The following is a 17,751-nucleotide window of genomic DNA, read 5'->3' as shown; positions in this document are numbered from 1 at the left end:
CATGCTTAGCCTGCTGTAAAGATGGCTGAATGGGGCATGTTAATTTCCCCCTTTCTGCACAGCTCTGCCTTCCCAGCTCCGGGACAACCAGCTGTGGGCGCACGAAAAGCCACTGTCCATGCCCGATATGTGGCGTCTGCGCGGTGTTGCGGGAAACACTTCCCATCACACTGGGTCCCTTGGTGCAGGTCTGGTCCATGGCTCTGGTGCCGGGCAGGAGCATTCCCAGCCCACCAGGAAGATGGCTGCAAGGGGCGTGGTTTTTTTCTCCTTTGGCTCACTTCTGCCCTCCCCACTCCAAGACAATTAGCAGTGGGTCCATGAAAGGCAGTCTTCCATGCCAGTTAATGAGGCATTCACAGAGCCCATTCCCACCACTCTTCGTTGTGTGGTTCTCACTGCAGTATCTGCAGCCACTTTTGGGTTTTTTTAAAAAAGAACTAGTCCGCCTCCAAACACCAACCCATGGTTTCCCCACACCGCAGCGTGGCTGCCGGACATTCAGCAGGCTCACTCACTCACTTCAGAATGCAGACTCCTGGTTTCACCAAGTGCACAGTCCCCGTGGATTTAGCAGACCTTGTCTTGCTGGTGCATCACTGGAACTGGTGTTCTGGGTCACTTTCTGGCTTTTATCTAGTATTTTTCACAGAGGTGTTTTTTTTGCCCTGTCTCTCCCAGCTGCCATCTTAGGTTCCTCTCCCTAATTTTTGAAGGATAATTTTGTGGTATATATTATTCTTGGTTGGCAGTCTTTTCCTTTCAGCACTTTATATATGTCATCCCAAAGCCCTTTGGCCCCCATGGTTTCTGATTCGAAATCAGCTGTTAATCTTATTGAAAATTCCCCGTAAGTGAAAAGTTGCTTCTCTCTTGCTGCTTTTTTTTTTTTTCTTCCCCCAACTAATGTCCTCAATGAAAAGGCTGTTCACACCGGGTGACCTCCAGTCAGGTCAAAAAAAGACAGTTTGTGAATGATATCTTCCAGGGAACCACAGGCAGTTCAAATACTAACAACTCTCTGGGAAAGAGACTTTGAAGGAGCTCCAACCCTGTTCTGTCCCCTCTCATGGATGCCAGGCTGTTGTTTTCATTGTGATTGTGGGATGTTAGTTATCAAGGCTACTGTGGAGCTAAAGAGGGGAGGATAGGAATAGGGCAAGTTAAAATGTCACAAAAATCACTATTCTTACTGAAATTCAGTTCTTTTTCTTGAGTAAACACTTCCTGTATTGATGTAAACTTTTGGTTAAATTCCAGAGTTCTGAAAAAGTTGATTTTGATAAATTTTTTTTTGCCACTTTTCTTGTTGCTTTTATGGAGGAGAGAATTTTTGAAAGTCCTTACTCTGCCATTTCTGCTGACATCGCCTGCGATCTATTTGAAATGCCCTTCTCTGTGATTTCTCTCTCATTTCTCAAAACTCAACTCAAATGCCTTCTCTACTGTGAAAACTTCTCTCTTTCCTCTGGGCAAAGGACTAAGCAATTCCTCTATTTTCTTATTTCTGTGTTCATACCTCAGTTATGTCACTTTTCACAAACAACAGTTATTTTTATCTGTCTTTGTCTTTCCTCCAAGGGTACAAATTCCTAGGCTGTGACTTATTCATCCCCATGCCCAAGCTACTTCCTAATTTTAATTTCAGATGTGATTAAAAAAAGGGGGGGAGGTGTTGCAAACAAAATATACATCTATACTGTCTTTCATGCTTATCTATGTAATTACCTTTACCCAGTGCTCTTTATTTCTTCATGTGGATTCCAGTTATTATTTAGTGTGCTTTTATTTCAGCCTACATATGTGTGTCTCTACTGTATAGATATACACATATATAGGCTGAAAAGTATTGTCCTAAGGAAAACTCAGAGCCTAACCAGGAGATACTCAGCTCCGACCATTTCTCTCCTCCTGCTTCTCCACTTCATTGCTGACTTCTGTCTCTTCACTGTATCATGTGTGGGGAGCTCTGTATGATGACTGTAACTTCAGAGTCAATACTCTGTATGAGTTAAATAGGGAGCAAAAAGTAAATATAAAGTCCATGTGAAAGAGGTTCAACTGTGACAACAATGATAATACAGTAATAATAATAGTAGCTACTGTTTACTGAATACAATATGAGCTAGACACCAGGCTAAGAGCTTTATATTCAGTATCTTTTTTAACCCTAACATCAATCCCATGAGATAGGTACTTCTAGCCTCATTTTAACAGGTGAGGCTAAGTAAGGTAAATGGCAAAACGGGGGTTGAATCCAGTCCTGTCTGACTCCAAAGCCCATATTCTTAACTGTACCATCTGAGGGATCTATGAGAGGCAGCCACACTATGCTTTCCCTCCCCTGGGACCTGTTCTGTTTCCTTGACTAATGAGAAGTGACTCCCAGGAGTGTTCAGTCCACCTTGGGCTGAGGTGGATCAGCTTGTATTTTGAAGCAAGATAGCACTGAAGGTTCCTGTATTAACTAACCCCCAGGGTGCCATGGTGGTGAGGCCCCATTTCCCAGCATTGGTGTGAGAGGTTCATCCCTGGGGAGAGAGGTGACATAGATTCTTCATCATCACCCCAACAACTCCAACATGGTGACAGCCTCCAGATTGCTGGGAAATCCAATCCACACAGAGATGAGATGTAATCCAGAGGGCTCAGAAACATTTCAGAAACTGCTAATGTCAGTCTCTTCAACACAGCCCTATCAGCAGAAGGGAGAATTGTGCTAGCATGCATGGGACACACTTTTTGGCACAAGGGACCAGGTTGCTAAGCAATGGCAGCTGGCCTCCCCTCCTCCACATAACCTTTTTCTCTATTTCTATGCTTCCAGTTAGCATATGGGAGAGACTGGGACTGCCAAGCCTGGCCTCACCCTTGGCCCCCTTTCTTGCAACAAGGGGCTTATTCATGGGTCCTGAGCAGACAGAGTTCATTGTCTCTCTGGTGCGTGTCTGTGTATGTGTGTGGAGGGAGAACAAAGGGAGGGGCCATGTATAAGCCAGAGATCTCAACCTCCAACAAAGCAGCCTGGACTCTTTAATCATTGCTGAACCTTAGAAGAGGAGAGGAACTCTGTCCAGCAGACTTTGAGGTTTACTTTGATTGCTGCTGACCCATATGGTAAGGCTACTGCTCTGGGCCATCCTTGCTTTGTCTCCTCTCTCTCTTTCCTGCTCTTAAGATTCTAGACTTGTGAAAGGAGGCTCCTAGAGTGACTCTGATGCAGGGGCTGATCCTAGAGGGGACCCTGTGTGCCCACTCCCCTCTTTGCTCTCCAGGAACTGCTTTTTACTGTCCTCTCTTATCCCCTGTATGCCTAACCGAGTGCTTAGTACAATAATGATGCCAATCATTATTATACCAAATTCCTTCTCAAATGGAGGACCAAAAGGTCCTGTACTATGAAAAGCCATTTTTTTTTTTTTAGGTTTGAAAGAAGCCTAGAAAAGCGTGAGCTTGGGTGGGTGGTGTTTGATATTGAGGGAGTGATGTCCAAGCTGAGTCTGCTCAGTGAGGAAGGGAAGCAGCAAGTGCAAAGTTCCGTGGTGTGAGAATGCATTAAGCTGTTGAGGAATGGCATGTGTGTTAGTATGATCCTGTGTTCCACTGTGGAGGGACTTAGTGCTGGCAGTTGAGGTTAGAGAGGAGGGCAAGGGTGAAATCTTGAAGGACTGTGTGAGATATGTCACAGAGCTTTGAAATTGTCCTGAAAGCTATAAAGATAGATTTAAGATGGATTAACTTGATCAGATTTGTATTTTAGAAAGACTACTCTGGCTCTACAGCATGGAACATGAATGGAGGGAGATGAGACACTGGAGTAGGGAGATTAGTCATTAAGAACTAGGGGTTGTCACTCTTATATGTGAGAAAATTGAAGTTTGGAGAGACAGCCTGAGTTGTCCAAGTTCACACAGAAGGCTTTGAACCAGTAGTCCAATGTTTTTTCCAAGTTCTTATTTTTCATCATACTTCTTCATGGCTCATAAACTTCATAAACCTGCACTGCTCTATGCTTTCTTATTCCCATGCCTTTGCCTAATGCTATCCTCTTTGCCTGGAATCCCCAATGTCCATATATGTCAGCTCAAATTCTCTTCATCCATGATGGCGCCTCACAGAGGCTGCCTCATCTAGGGAGCCTTCTTTGATCTCCCCAGTGAGAAGTAAGCTCTCCTTCTTTTGAAAGCCAGTGGTAGTTTAGCTGTCCTTTTCTTCTGGCAGTTAACATACTCTGCTTTATTTATATGACTTAATCTTCAGGATCAAGTAAATTAGCAAAATATCAGAGGTGCGAGTTGAGGGGTTTGTCCATGGAGACTTATCCTGAACTCCTTACAGTGTCCCCTGTAGAGGCTTGTGCACTTGGGCTAAAGAGTATTTACTGAATGAATGGATGGGTGGGCGGACACATGAGGGAGGTGGCACTTCCTCTTCTGAGATAGAAGGGGATGGAGAAGAGTGGGATCTTGAGACCTGAGGAGGGATATAGAGGGAGTTAAGCAGATGTTCTTGAGGCTCACAGGAGGCAGGATGAGGAGGTGGTTGAGTGTGAACTTTGGAGTTGGCCAAATCTGAATTCCAGTCCTTGCTCTGAAACTTATTGGCTGTGTAAGAGTAAGGTAGGTAGGGTTAGAAGTTCCAGGAGAGAAGAGAGGGCATGGAGAAGAGCCTATGGGAGCACCCAGGAAGTCCCTAAGATGAATAAAGGTTTGCAAGTGGCAATGAGGGCACTGACGAGGTTAGTGAATGGGGACTGGTAGTGGGCCAACGCAGAGTTTTGGGACATCTTTTGTCAAAACACGACATGAGGGTGGCAAGGATCCTGGATGTCTGACAACTATTTCCCCAGAGCCTGAGGATGGATGACCAAGCCCCTAAGGAGGCTCAGTATGCAGAGGAAAGCCCAGGACCTGGGATCTTCAAAGAAGACGAGTTATGGAAGCCCGAGACCCAGCAGCAACCCAGTAGGCCAGACTGGGCAGTAGGGGAAGGACAGGGGTGGGGGAAGTGAAAGTATAATCTTCCTACATTCCTCACATTCTCTTCTTCCCTGTGGATCCTCCTTAGAGCAACCCCAAATGATTGATGGTGTGAGGCTGCCTCACTATTTATCCCCAGACATGACTTTGCTCCCTGGTTCCCATTTGGGGGATTGATAAGGCCCTTTTGGCCTCAGTGACCAGTGCCCTGCTGCCCACCTATTCCAGGATGATGGGGCAGCGGGAGGTGGGCAGGGTGCAGGATGGGTGAGCCTCCTGCTGTAGCTCAATGGTTGCTGAGACCCATGGTGAAGTAAGGCTGGCAGGCAAGAGTAGGACACCCAGGTGCTCCTTGCCCTTCCCCACAGTCTCTCAGGCAGGGTGCTGGCGCTCCGTGTGGCATGGCTGTGTGGTGTTGGGAGCCCTGGGACTGCTGGCTGGTGCAGGTGTTGGCTCGTGGTTTCTAGGTCAGTGCGGGGGACCCTTTAGTGGGCTGTGGAGGGACAAAGAACAGGGGCTGGGGGATACTGGAAGAGAGCAGCAGGTGCTGGGCGGGCGATAAATGTAGATGGGATGAGCTTTCTTCATCTAGTCTTAGGAGATAGCAAGGGGAGAAGGGATGAAATTGCAGCAGGGGGATTTAGGCTCTACATAAAGGAGAACTTTTTAAATCTTAAGTTACTTGAATAGATGACCCAGAAAGGCTTTAGCCACACTTTTTCTAGAAATTTTTCCCAATGAGGGGAAGAGGGGTGAAGGGAGGGAGAAAGAAAGAGAGACAGAAAGAGAGAAAGGGAAGGAGAGGGAGGGAAAGGGAGGGAACGGGGTGGGGGAGAGCACAGTGTGCTTCTTAGAAGGTTAGTTGGGGACCTGCCTAAAGGCAGGAGTCCTGTGTGTTGCATTTGCCTCCACCACTAGAGTGTCTTGTTCTGCACCTTAGCCCCTCCTTGGGAATCCCTCCCCTTCCCCCAACCTCTTTTCTGTGACCCTCTCTTTGTCCTTCTCCTCTGAAGTGCTGTATCTGTGGCCAGCTGCCTCTCAGCCCATTTCTGGGACCTTGCAGGACGAGGAGATGACTTCAAGCTGCTCAGGGGCCAGGAGTGAGGAAGCCCCACTCCCCTCACTTCCCAAAACAGGTGGGCCCCACCCCCAAGGCTTCACTCCTCTCTCCTCTGCCCCGGGTCCCTTCGCAGTCCTGTGGCCCTCCTTCTGGCTGGGGGCAAGAGGACCAAAATGAAGGGCCATCTATTTGCTGCCACCCATCTGTCGCTCCTCCTTCTGGTGTAAGAGTTGATCTCTGAGTTGGGGCTTTCAGCACTCCCCGAGGACTGGTCTGACCTCTAGCAGGGGCCTGGCTGGGAGCCCAGGCTGGCAGAAGGGATGGAGACTTGTCATTTGGGGCAGAGTGAGCCCACAGCTGAGGGGAAAGAGGAGCCAGGCATGTGTGTGTGTGTGGGTGGTGGGAGGCTGCCAGGGTCTGACCAGCAGGAATCTTTGTCCTGTGGACTGGGAGCATCACTTCTCATCCTTCCTCCAGTGAAGAGGCTGCCCAGATGCTGGCGGACAGATGGGTGAAATAGGACAGCAGTTATTAAGGCACAGCTCTTAGAGTGCCTTTCCCTAGCTGTGTGGCCTTGGGCACACTATTTCTTCAAGCTTCCATTTCCTTCCCTACAAAATGGAAATAAAAACATTTAAAGCATAAAGTTGTAAGGATAAAATGAGTTACTCTATTGAAGGAGCTTTACACAGAACCTGGAAAAAGTAGATGCTCAATAAATGGTAACGATTACTGTGATGAAATTTGAAATCAGAAGACCTGGACTTAAGTCCTGGATCCATCACTTACTGACTCTGTGGTCTTAGGGAAGAAGCTTAGTCTCTGGACCTGAGCTTTCCCCCTGCAGAAGGGCGAGCATAGTAAGACTCACCTCACAGGGCTGCCATGAAGACTGTGATAGAGCACACTGAAAAGCACTTGGTATATATTTAAATAAAAATCAAATCTCAATGGTCCCAGACTTAGGACACAGGATACAGTGCAAGATCCTAGTGAGGTGTCAGACTAATACTAGGATTAAATGAAAGTCAACATACTAAATTTTATTAGTGGATTACAGAGGCTATATCATGTAATAAAACCCAATACGATTTATTGATTCAATCATGAAAATCCTCTAAGTCAGGTAGCAATAGAAGAGAGTTTTCATAATTTATTAATTTTAGCTACCTGAAAACTGTTATCATATGTTGTTTAAGAAGTGAAATATTGGAATCACCTCCATTTAAGTAAAGAAACAAGAGAAAAATATGTTCTTCCTTTATATCCAGCCTAATTCTGGAAGCCTCAGTTAATGCCAAAATAACAAAAATTATTTTTGAAAAAGTATACGAGGAGACAAAACTCTCAATTTGCAGAAGATATGGCTTTTTACCTAGAAAATTTCTGACTGTCAAAACAGTGTTATCACTAATATAAGAATTTATTCATCTGGAATATAGAAAAATAATATACAAAAATTAATGACTTAGCTATTTGCATCAGCAATAATCAACTAGAAAATGCACTGGGGAAAAAAAACAATGAAAATATCAAAATAAACTACAAAATACCTAGAAATAATCATTGCAAGAGGTATTAAATACTTTATTGAATGTCATAAAAAATTATTGGAGAGAAAAATCATGTTCTTAAATGGACAGAATCAATATAAAAGAGGGTAACTGTCCTTGTATTAAAAACAAAAAAAAGCACTTGGTTAAAAAACAAAATCAAAGTGCTCCACAGATAGGGGTTATTTTGTTCTCAGAATCAAGAGGGTAATGTGACTCAGAGGGGGACTGTGATGGGCCTGACAGTCTGGAACACAGGGAGCCTGATGTTGGGGTGACCCAGATGTGGTCATGAAGGCCTCTTCAGGTCCCTCAGCGCCCAACTCCACCCACTCCAGCATCCCCTGCGTCCCCTGCGCCCCCCGTTCCCCCGCTCTGCAGCAGGTGGATGTGGTTTTCATGCTGTGGTTTCAGTATCTTTCAGAATAAACACCGAGGACTTCTTGTTGGAAGTGCAGGTGAGGGCCTGGCCGGCATGGCTCCTGGTGTGCCACGAGGGCTGGAGCCCTGTCCTGGGGATGCAGATCTGCCGGAGCCTTGGACACCTCAGGTAGCTGGAGCCAGACCAGAGGACTGAGAAGGGTGGGAGATTGGTGAAGTCGGCAGGTGTAGGAGGAGGTGGAGAGCTCCTGTGCCTGTCACAAGCAGAGTGCTCAGGAAATGGCCTTCCCCTGGCCTCGCAGCCCAGTCTGTTCCTCTCCTTTGAGCATCCCTGCTTTTTAACAAAGATAAACCCCAGAAGAAGTCATTTTCACAGCCTTACTTGGTCACTATGCTGGTATAATGTTCCATGCACATTCCAGTTATGACTAACCACCATCTCTCAGGCTGCAGTTTAAAGCCAGTTTCCTCCTTTCTTTTGCCAAGACTCACTCACCACAGGGGAGTGAACCTGTCTGACATCAAGCTCAACAGCTCCCAGGGGTTTGCTCAGCTCTCTCCTAGACTGAGGAGCCTCCTGAAGGAGGTGTGGCAGCCCAGGTAGGGCTTCTGAGGAGGTTAGGTGAGTGGGGCCCTTCACTTCCTGGTGGGCAGACCAGTGAAAATCTTCCTGTCTTGGGAGCATTGTGGCGAGAACATAGGCAGTGCAAAGATAGGATGAAGAGGACCACTTCTCAGTCAGAAATGACAAACTCAGTTCACGGGTGCCCTGCCCATCACAGCTTCATATACGTTATCTTTTTTGCCCATCATACAGAGTTGGCTGTTATTTTCACAGGATTAGAAATAGAACCCGTATCCCCATTTTACAGGCAGGAAAACCAAGACTCAGGTAAAGAGCCTTGTCTAAGGATGTAGAACTAATAAGCAGCCAAACATGTCTTGAACTCAGGCTCCTGTCTCCAAACTAAATGCTCTTGCAACCTGCCACACTTAATTTGGATAATTCTGGTATCTTTGGAGAGAAAGAGTTGAGTGGTTCTGGCTAAGAGCTGCATGGTGCCTGAAGAGCCTCCCAGAAAAGAGGACTCTGGGAGAGCAAGTACAACCTGAGAGGGTCTTTGCTCCTGCTTGGGCTTCCTCAAGCTGCCCAGAAGCCTCCTGGCCGAGGAGGTGGGCCTCCCAATCACCTCTCTAAAGCCTTTCCATCCTTGCACAGCTTTTCTGATCTGAGCCATTTCCTCGGGTCCCTCCTGCCCAGCCCGTCTTCTGGGTCCATCCATGGGAAATGGGCAGAGAAGGGGGCATCCCTGAATGGTTTCCTGTCTTAGATACCTGAATGGGCAAATAGAGGTACTGAACCCACCAGGAGAGCCCTGAGAACTGTGGGTTTGGAAACTGGAAGAATCTAAGGGGATCCGGGCATTGGGGCTACTGGAGGCCAAGGATGAGAAAATAAAGAGAAGAGAATTTTGGTCAAAAAGGAATTGCAGCTTCTAAGAGAGTGGAGGGCAGAGAGGAGAGCAAGGATATGAATCTGCAAGGCCCAAGAAAGGGCTTGAGACAGAGGATAGAATAAGTCTAGAAAGAAGCATGGGATAAAGAGCCTGATTCATTTATTCACTAACTTATTTATTCATTCATTGAACACATTTATTCAGGGGACACTTAGTGGGAGCATCTGGGCTTCCCATCTACAAATACTCTATACATTTGGGCCCTGCACAAATTGACCCTCAATGTCCGTGAAGTCCTGCTGTTGCCCTCTGGGACACTGAGCAGAGTGAGCGTTGTCCCATAGACCTGTTATGAGGAGGTGGGGATAGAAAATAGTCATGTTTTTAAGGCTGTGGCTACATGAGAAGGCTCAGTCTAACACTGTTCCCTCCAATACCCCATCCTCCATGCCCTTGGGTGGGTGTGCACAGCCTCACAGTGGGCCTCTAGCCAGCTTCCTGTTGGGTCTTCTGTTTTGCAGAAACAACTGCACTTCTGGCCGAATTGTTTCCCTCAAATGCTCTGGTAAGTCATGGACCCAGGGAGGTGGTGGTGCAAGGAAGAAGACTCCCCTCTCTCCAGCCCCTCAATGTAGAAGAGCCCTGTAGAGAGGCTCAGCTGGGTCTGGGGTGGGGTTACCTGCTTGCCTGTCCATTTATCTGCTGGGCCCCTTCTTGCAGACAGAGTTCTGCCAAAACAGAGCCCTGCCTAAGCCCCTGCCATGTTCCCACCCAGGCATTGGGCTGGGCTGATGGTCTTCTTGTTTCACCACCCAACATCCTCTGCCTTGGCCTCTGACCCTCACTCCCCCTTCCTTCTGGAAAGCCCGTTAAAGGTGAAATTCTTAGTGTCTATTGAGTAATATGTTAGCAGCTTCAGAAGACCAAGAGAGGGTGGTGAGTTAGAGGCCAAATGGGAGACAGCCTGTGGAGTCCCTGTCATCTGTCTTGCCATTCATCCATCCACCTATCCATCTATCCATCTGTCCATCTGTGCATCCATCCATCCAACCAACATTTTTGACCCTTACTGTGAGATAGGCATTATGTTAGGCTTTGGGACTACATAGATAATGCAGACATAGTCCCTGCTCTTGGGGAGCTCTGGACCTGATGGGCAGACAGATGTGTTATCAACATTTCTACCCTCCAGGACCCCATACCTAAAACACCAGGTACAGTAAATGAGAGCTGTCCACACTGGCTTTCTGGAGCTTGGCACTGGACCACATTCACTGAGAGATAGGACCAGGCAAATATTACACCTCTCTCTTTCTCTTTCCTTCCTTCTGACCCTTCTTTGTTTGCAGAATGTGGAGCAAGGCCCCTGGCTTCCAGGATAGTTGGCGGGCAGGCCGTGGCTCCTGGGCGCTGGCCATGGCAGGCCAGCGTGGCCCTGGGCTCCCGGCACACATGCGGGGGCTCTGTGCTGGCACCACACTGGGTGGTGACAGCTGCGCACTGCGTGCACAGGCAAGTCCCCGGGGAGCTTAACCACCGTTTCTGTCTGGCTGTTGGTATATCCTGTATAAAATGTCTACACCCAACTCTCTGCTTCCAGGTGTCTATATATTATATATATATATATATATTCCATGGGTACTATTTGGGAAGTTCTCCCCTTTCAGTGTCAAGAACTTTGCATGAATAGTAGTAATAATACAAACATTGGTTCTTTTTGTTTGTTCAGTTTTTAAATTTTTAAAATGCTTTCACTTTTGCAGCTCTCTGTACTTCTTTTTTTTTTTTTTTTTGAAATTTTTTTTTTTTATTATTAAATTCAGTTTTATTGAAATACATTCACATACCATACAATCATCCATGGTATACAATCCACTGTCCACAGTCTCTGTACTTCTTAATGTTTATTATCACTGTAATGAAGGCATGTAATTTGTTTAATGTCTTTCTTCTCCTTTACCTGGAAGCTCTGTCTTGTTTGCCACTGAAACCCTTTGTCAGTTTTTCCACTGCTGTGTTCCCAGGGCCTAGAGTAGTCCCTGGAATATAGTAGGTGCTTAAAAAATATTTGTTGGAGGAGTGAATGAAAGAGCTCTTTGGTCTTTTTCTCTTGGTGGCGGGCAGGGCAGATAGTGTTATTCCTATTTTGCAATGAGGAAACTGAAGCTGAGAGAGGGGAAGTGACTTCCCATGATCACACATAATAGTCAAGAGAGAGGACTGATTCAAGGTTTTCTAACCTGGCCTAGAGTTATGATACCAAACAAAAATTCCCATTGTTGTGAAACATGATTCAAAGGTTGTGGGTTCAAGTCCCACCAGAGTCATTAAAAAAAATATAGAGAGGGGGCTTATGCAGGAAAGAGGATGGTTGCTGCAGATGACCCATAGTGTCTTGCTTCTCCACCTGTCAATCCTTCAGCATTTATGAAACACCTACTGCATGCCCGGTGTCTTACCAACTGCTGAGGGGATGCTAAGGGGTATAGTCCCTATGATCTGGGAATGGAGAACCCTGCTAAATGGCCTCTCCACCAGCTTCCTCCACCTGCCACTTCAGTTATATCAACCTCTTCTGCTCCTTCCTTTCTCGGCTCAGCATGGACCCTTGTGCATTTTCAGGCTATCACGTCTGTCCAGCTGGCAGGTGTACACAGGGCTGGTCAGCCTCAGCACCATCAGGCCACATCAGGGGGCTTTAGTGGAAAGGATCATCCTCCACCCACTCTACAATGCCCAGAATCACGACTACGACATCGCCCTCCTGCGGCTCCGGATGCCACTCAACTTCTCAGGTGAGGCCTGAGCTGGGGAAGAGCAGCCTGGGACCATGGGGAGAGAGGAGCAGGGATTGAATGGGAAGAGAGGCAGCCTGGTTTCTAGGGTTTCCTCCTAGCTCTATAAACATGACAATATTAATATAAACATGACTGTAGTGAATTTTGGTATAACCTGGACCTGAAGCTGCCCTAACTCTTGTTGTATGGGCTCTTTTGGGAAAGTGTTCAGGTCCTTTTTATGACAGGATTTGCCTTGTGGTCCCAAGCAGAGCTTCAGAGCTGCTCTGTCTCCCAACAGGTTGTTCCACCCTTCTGCCAGGCCAATCCCAGTTCCCAGCCCTTTTTTTGTGACATGTTACAGTTAAGATTTTCTCCCCTCCCCAATAGAATTTCATTCAATCATAAAAAGCATGACAGGTAGATAAAGCAGGTACATATGATAAGGACACTGAAGCCTAGGAAGGGAAGTGATTCTCTTTGAGGTCACGCAGCAAACGGTTCCTGAGCCTGGTGTTCTGACTCCAGGGCCAGTGCTTCTCCCGCTCTAATACCTGCCCTGGAGGAGCAAGCCCAGGCTGCAGTGTCCCCAGCAACAGCCCTCTCAACATGCCTCTACACATATTCACACTTACACATGTACACATTCAAACACCTCACAGACTCACACTTATGCATACTCACACATGCACACTCAACTGCATAGTCACTGCAACCCTCAGACATGCACATCCCTACACACTCATGCACACACAGATGCATACATACCATACACACGTGTGCACACACGCACACACTCTCATGCCCACACACTGACACACACGTATGTACATTTCCACACATATATTCAGAGATATCCTCATTCTTGTGTGTACACACATGCTCACACATGTGCATTCATATGCACAAATGTACATACTCATACACAATTTCACACATGCACAGTCTTATATACTTAGCACTCCTCCCTCCCCTCCCCACCTGTACCCTCAAGTTTCCCAAATATCTGTCATTTCTATACTCCTTTCACAAATTATCATATATGTACACTCTACTGTTCAACAGTTAATCTTTTTTAATTGAGCCACTTAAATATACTTAAAAGAGAATTACTACCTACTGGAAAACCTATTTTACTTAAAATAGACAATAACCACAAAAAGTACATAGAATGAAAATAAAATTAAGCTCTCTATAGGTATTATCCACTGTTTAAGGAGATGAGCCTGGGGCCTGCTGTCTCCTTGTTTAATGGGAGATTGGCAGGCATTAGAGAGGAATAGAGTAGTACCAAACAGAGTTTTCCTCCTCGATGTGGTTAGAGAGACTGAAAGAGAATTGCAAAGGAAATCACTTTCTCCCCATGTGAATCAGTGTTTATTTAATGGCATGTCTATGTACTACCTAAAATCTTGTTTGCACTCCGCTCCACAGGGTGTTTTGGAAACACACCCGAGAGGATTAGACACCCAAGGGAAAAATCCAAAATGGGTCCTCATTAGAAGTTGTACCCTGTGCCCGGAAGGAATTTCCACTTTCTCGCACCCTGCGCACAGTGCCGTGTTCCTTCCAGAAGGCGAGGTAGGGGGCGTGCCGCAGGTGCACGTCCCACCCCTAGGGGGCGATATGCATAGTGATTTACACATTGTCCTCTGTCCATGGTGACCCAAGGGGGTCAATGCGAGGTGTGCAATGATAAATGAGGCCCCTGGCTAGGGGAGGCCAGGAAGCCAGGACTCTGTGAGAAGAGGGGTGAGGATCTGCCAGCCCTGGTCCTTTGTCCCGGGCTCTGGAGCAGGACGCTGCACCTGAGTGGGGACCAGGACCACATGCCTCTCCACAGACACCGTGGGCGCTGTGTGCCTGCCAGCCGAGGAGCAGGAGTTCCCAAGGGGCTCACGGTGCTGGGTGTCCGGCTGGGGCCACGCCGACCCCAGCCATAGTGAGTGAGCTCCCAGGGCCCTTGGGTGAAAGCAGCATGGGGGAGGGGGCCTCCTTCCCCAAGGTAAGATCCCCCACTTCTCCACCTGCCCTGGCCACTGTCAGTACTAGCCCCCTTTTATTCTGGCATCACTGTTGGCCAGACCTGGGACCCCCAGTCTCACTTGCCTGGTCTTTCTGGCAAGTATAACCCCCAAGTTTCCCCTAAACCCAGGCCCTTTACCCTGCCTTCCATTGCTCAAGATTGCCAGGCCTTGGGCATTTGGTGGGTGTGTGAATCCCATTCTTCCTCCTCCCAGCCCTGAAGTCTGATCAGGCCCCTACCTCTTTGCCCAGAGTCTGTAGCTCCTACCCTGGGCTACCCTCTCTGGGTATCTGAGTCCCGTGTTCCTCTAACCACCTTCCCTTTTGCGGCTCTGCCTTCCCGGCCTTGCTTGGTGCCCTGCAGCCTTTCTCCGTCTTCCTCCTTGTCCCTGTCTCCACAGCCCACAGCTCTGCCACGCTCCAGGACACAGTGGTGCCCCTGCTCAGCACCCAGCTCTGCAACAGCTCTTGCATGTACAGCGGGGCCCTCACCCCCCGCATGCTGTGTGCGGGCTACCTGGATGGGAGGACCGACGCATGCCAGGTGCAGCCCGTGGGAGCCTGTGGTGGGAGAAGACAGGAGGGCCTGCCATGATTTGGCACCCTGGTCTGAGCATGTGGGCATGAACAAGCCTTTCAAGAGAGAGAGGACCCTAGGCTGGCCCAGCTGGGTGCACTCAGGGTTTAAGAGGGGTGTCACAAGCAAGAAGGGCAGGCGAAGGAGAATCCAGCAAACACACACACCCCTCCTCCTGCGGAGGACTGGTGCTCCCCCCACCAGAAAGGACTAATCAGCAGTTTCTCTATGTCCCATGCCTGCTTCCCTCAGGGGGATAGCGGGGGACCCCTGGTATGCCCAGATGGGGACAAGTGGCGCCTGGTGGGAGTGGTCAGCTGGGGCCGTGGCTGTGCAGAGCCCAATCACCCGGGAGTCTATGCCAAGGTAGCAGAGTTCTTGGACTGGATCCACGACACGGTCCAGGTGAGTGTGGAGGTGGGGGTGCAGCGAGGAGGTTTCCAAAGGACGTGTTCCTCGGAAACTATGAGCCTCACCCCTTGGGCCTGAGCCCCACTGAGAGTGGGAGGAGGAAAGAGTGAAGCTTATAAAATAGAATCCATTGGATTTCTATAGATTTAGGCATTTAACTGGGTAAGAGCAGAGCTGAGTTTATAGCCCAGATCTGCCACTTACCATGAGGCCTTCGGCAAGTTCCTAAATTTGTTAAACCTCCATTTCCCCAGAATTTCTACACAGCTAGCTTACATGCTGTTGTGATGACTGAGTGATATAGGACACTGCTAGGCTTATAGGAAGTGATCAATAAGCATCATTTATGCACGTGTTTATCATTGTCGTTCACCCCTGTTCTCTAAGGCAGTTACCAGTGCCTGAACTCTGTGCACAATGGAAAGAGCTCAGCATTTCCTAGTTGGGATCCTGACACTACTTAATTCTTGTGTGGCATTGGGCAAGCCACTCAGTTTCATCTGTTCGAAGGGAGGGCCAAAGGAGATTATATATATATAAAAACACTTTATTTGTATGAAGTGTTTTTCAAATGCAGGATATGATAATGAAAAACTTCTTTCTCCAAGGTTGGGCTTGGGGTTGGGAAGTGGTGGCATATAAACTTTAGCATTTACAGGGGATGTATATATCAACTTCTCATTCAAATAATACAGAAAACCTAGAGAAGCAGATATTTTCAGTCCCATTTGATAGAGAGGGAAATTAAGGTTCTGAACTGTTAAGTAATTTATTAAAATGAAAGTTACTCTGCTAGTACATGGTGGAGGCAGACTGTGAATCCAACTCCTTTATCTTTTTTTTATTTTACTTTTTTTTCTAATTTTTAACAACTTTTTTGAGATATAATTTATATACCATAGAGTTGAGCTTTTAAAATTTATTTAATTTACTTTATTGTGATAACACCTGTGATATAAAAAGTTACTATTGTAACCATTTTTAAGTATACTATTCAGTGGCATTATTACTTTTACAATGTTGGGCTACCATCACCACCGTCCATCACTAAAACTTTATCATCATCCAAAACAGAAACTGTAACCTTTAAGCATTAACTCCCCATTCTCCCCTTTCTCCTGCCCCTGGGAACTTCTAATCTACTTTCCATCTCTATGAATTTGCTTATCTAGATATTTCATATAAGTGGGATCATACAATATTTGTCCTGTTGTGTCTGGCTTCTTTCACTTAGCATAATGTTTTTGAGATTCATCCATGTAGTGACTTGTATCAGAACTTTATTCCCTTTTTTAAGACTGAATAATATTCCACCATATGGATTTACTACATTTTGCTTATCCATTCATCTGCTGATGGACATATCAGTTGTTTCCACCTTTTGGCTTTTGTGAATAATGCTGCTATGAACATCATTGTGCAAGTATGTTTGAGTCCCTGCTTTCAAGTCTTCTGAGTATATACCAGTTCCTTTATCTTTACATCTGGGATTCTTTCCCCTGTGTCCTGTTGTTTCCTCCAAACTCACTGGGTACCAGCCTCATGTTTCCTGGGATCTCTAGCAGGTACATTAGATGGAGAAGTTGCTGCCACCCAGATGTAGGAGGCCTGGATCACCTACAAGATCACTCCACGAGAGGGACAGTCACCACCTACACCAGCCACCGGACCGTGCAGCCTCACCCCTCCAGCCCTGATTTCAAGTCCTTCCTTCTCACCAGAGGTTCTCTGACCGGGCAGAGGCTGTGGTGGGTTGGGAGGTGGGAGAGCTGAGGGATGTGGGGGAGGAAGAGAGAGGCAGGAGCTGGAAAGGAACAGGCAGCAGGAAGCAGCGGGCTGCCTGCCCTCCGGCCCCACCCTCCCCACAGCCCCTGAGCACATCTTTTGGAGGATGTTCCGGGATACCCCCAGTCCTGCCTTCTCCCTGTGCCCTCAGGTGGCTAAGTGCCTCCCTAGAGGAGCCCCTGGCTCCAAGGCTCCTGGGCAGATGGGGTCAAGGCTGGACCAGCCCACACCAAGCCCTTGGGTGTCAGGATCCTCTAGTCTCCCCCACTTCCTCTTATCCCCTCTGGGCTCTGGCCGGCCCTGCATGGCTTGGGGCACTGTACAACAAGGAGGTTGGGGTCAGAATAGGGTACTGGTTTTAAAATTACAGTTCTGTGAACTGAACCAAGGAGTTCTGTTATTAAAGTGAAATGATATATGGTCTTGGTCTACTTCACGTTTTCTCTCTCACACACACATGCACACAGAGGTTAAGGAATTGAATTACAACTTTCCTGTCATACATGCTGGTTAAAGTTTTGGTGCTTATTCCTACTCATATACTCCAGAATCTGGGCATGTGTTTATTTATTTAATTCTCTAAACTTGGTATATCTACATGTCATGATATGCAACGAAAATCCCCAGCCACCCAGGTGTTCTGACACTGTGAGTTTGAAAACCACTTAAGTGAATGATCTTTTAGGGAATGTCTGGCCTTCCCATAAGACCTATTTCTTCTTCTTAGCTCTTATTTCAGAACTGGG

At 47.2% G+C, this 17,751-nt stretch overlaps 1 protein-coding gene across 4 annotated transcripts; it reads left to right on the top strand.

The window, feature by feature from the left end:
• The first annotated feature begins 2,980 nt into the window (after window positions 1–2,980).
• Window positions 2,981–17,425, top strand: TMPRSS5 (transmembrane serine protease 5). Of its 4 annotated transcripts, none has more exons than XM_037841489.1 (13): window positions 2,981–3,117; window positions 4,850–4,964; window positions 5,348–5,446; window positions 5,993–6,115; window positions 8,007–8,142; window positions 8,460–8,573; window positions 9,952–9,995; window positions 10,780–10,942; window positions 12,053–12,225; window positions 14,051–14,149; window positions 14,634–14,776; window positions 15,062–15,214; window positions 16,786–17,425. In XM_037841489.1, exons 1-13 carry the CDS (start codon window positions 3,115–3,117, stop codon window positions 16,792–16,794), a joined length of 1,374 nt encoding a protein of 457 aa, XP_037697417.1. In that variant the 5' UTR covers window positions 2,981–3,114; the 3' UTR covers window positions 16,795–17,425. The 4 variants fall into 4 exon arrangements, with proteins under 4 accessions (XP_037697417.1, XP_037697416.1, XP_037697419.1 ...); XM_037841488.1 differs by having other exon boundaries at window positions 16,783–17,425; XM_037841491.1 differs by lacking the exon at window positions 8,460–8,573 and having other exon boundaries at window positions 16,783–17,425.
• Window positions 17,426–17,751: the final 326 nt, after the last annotated feature.

The sequence above is a fragment of the Choloepus didactylus genome, chromosome 6 (genome assembly GCF_015220235.1).
Source record: "Choloepus didactylus isolate mChoDid1 chromosome 6, mChoDid1.pri, whole genome shotgun sequence".
Taxonomy (NCBI): domain Eukaryota; kingdom Metazoa; phylum Chordata; class Mammalia; order Pilosa; family Megalonychidae; genus Choloepus; species Choloepus didactylus.
This window is presented reverse-complemented; position numbering and strand designations above follow the sequence as displayed.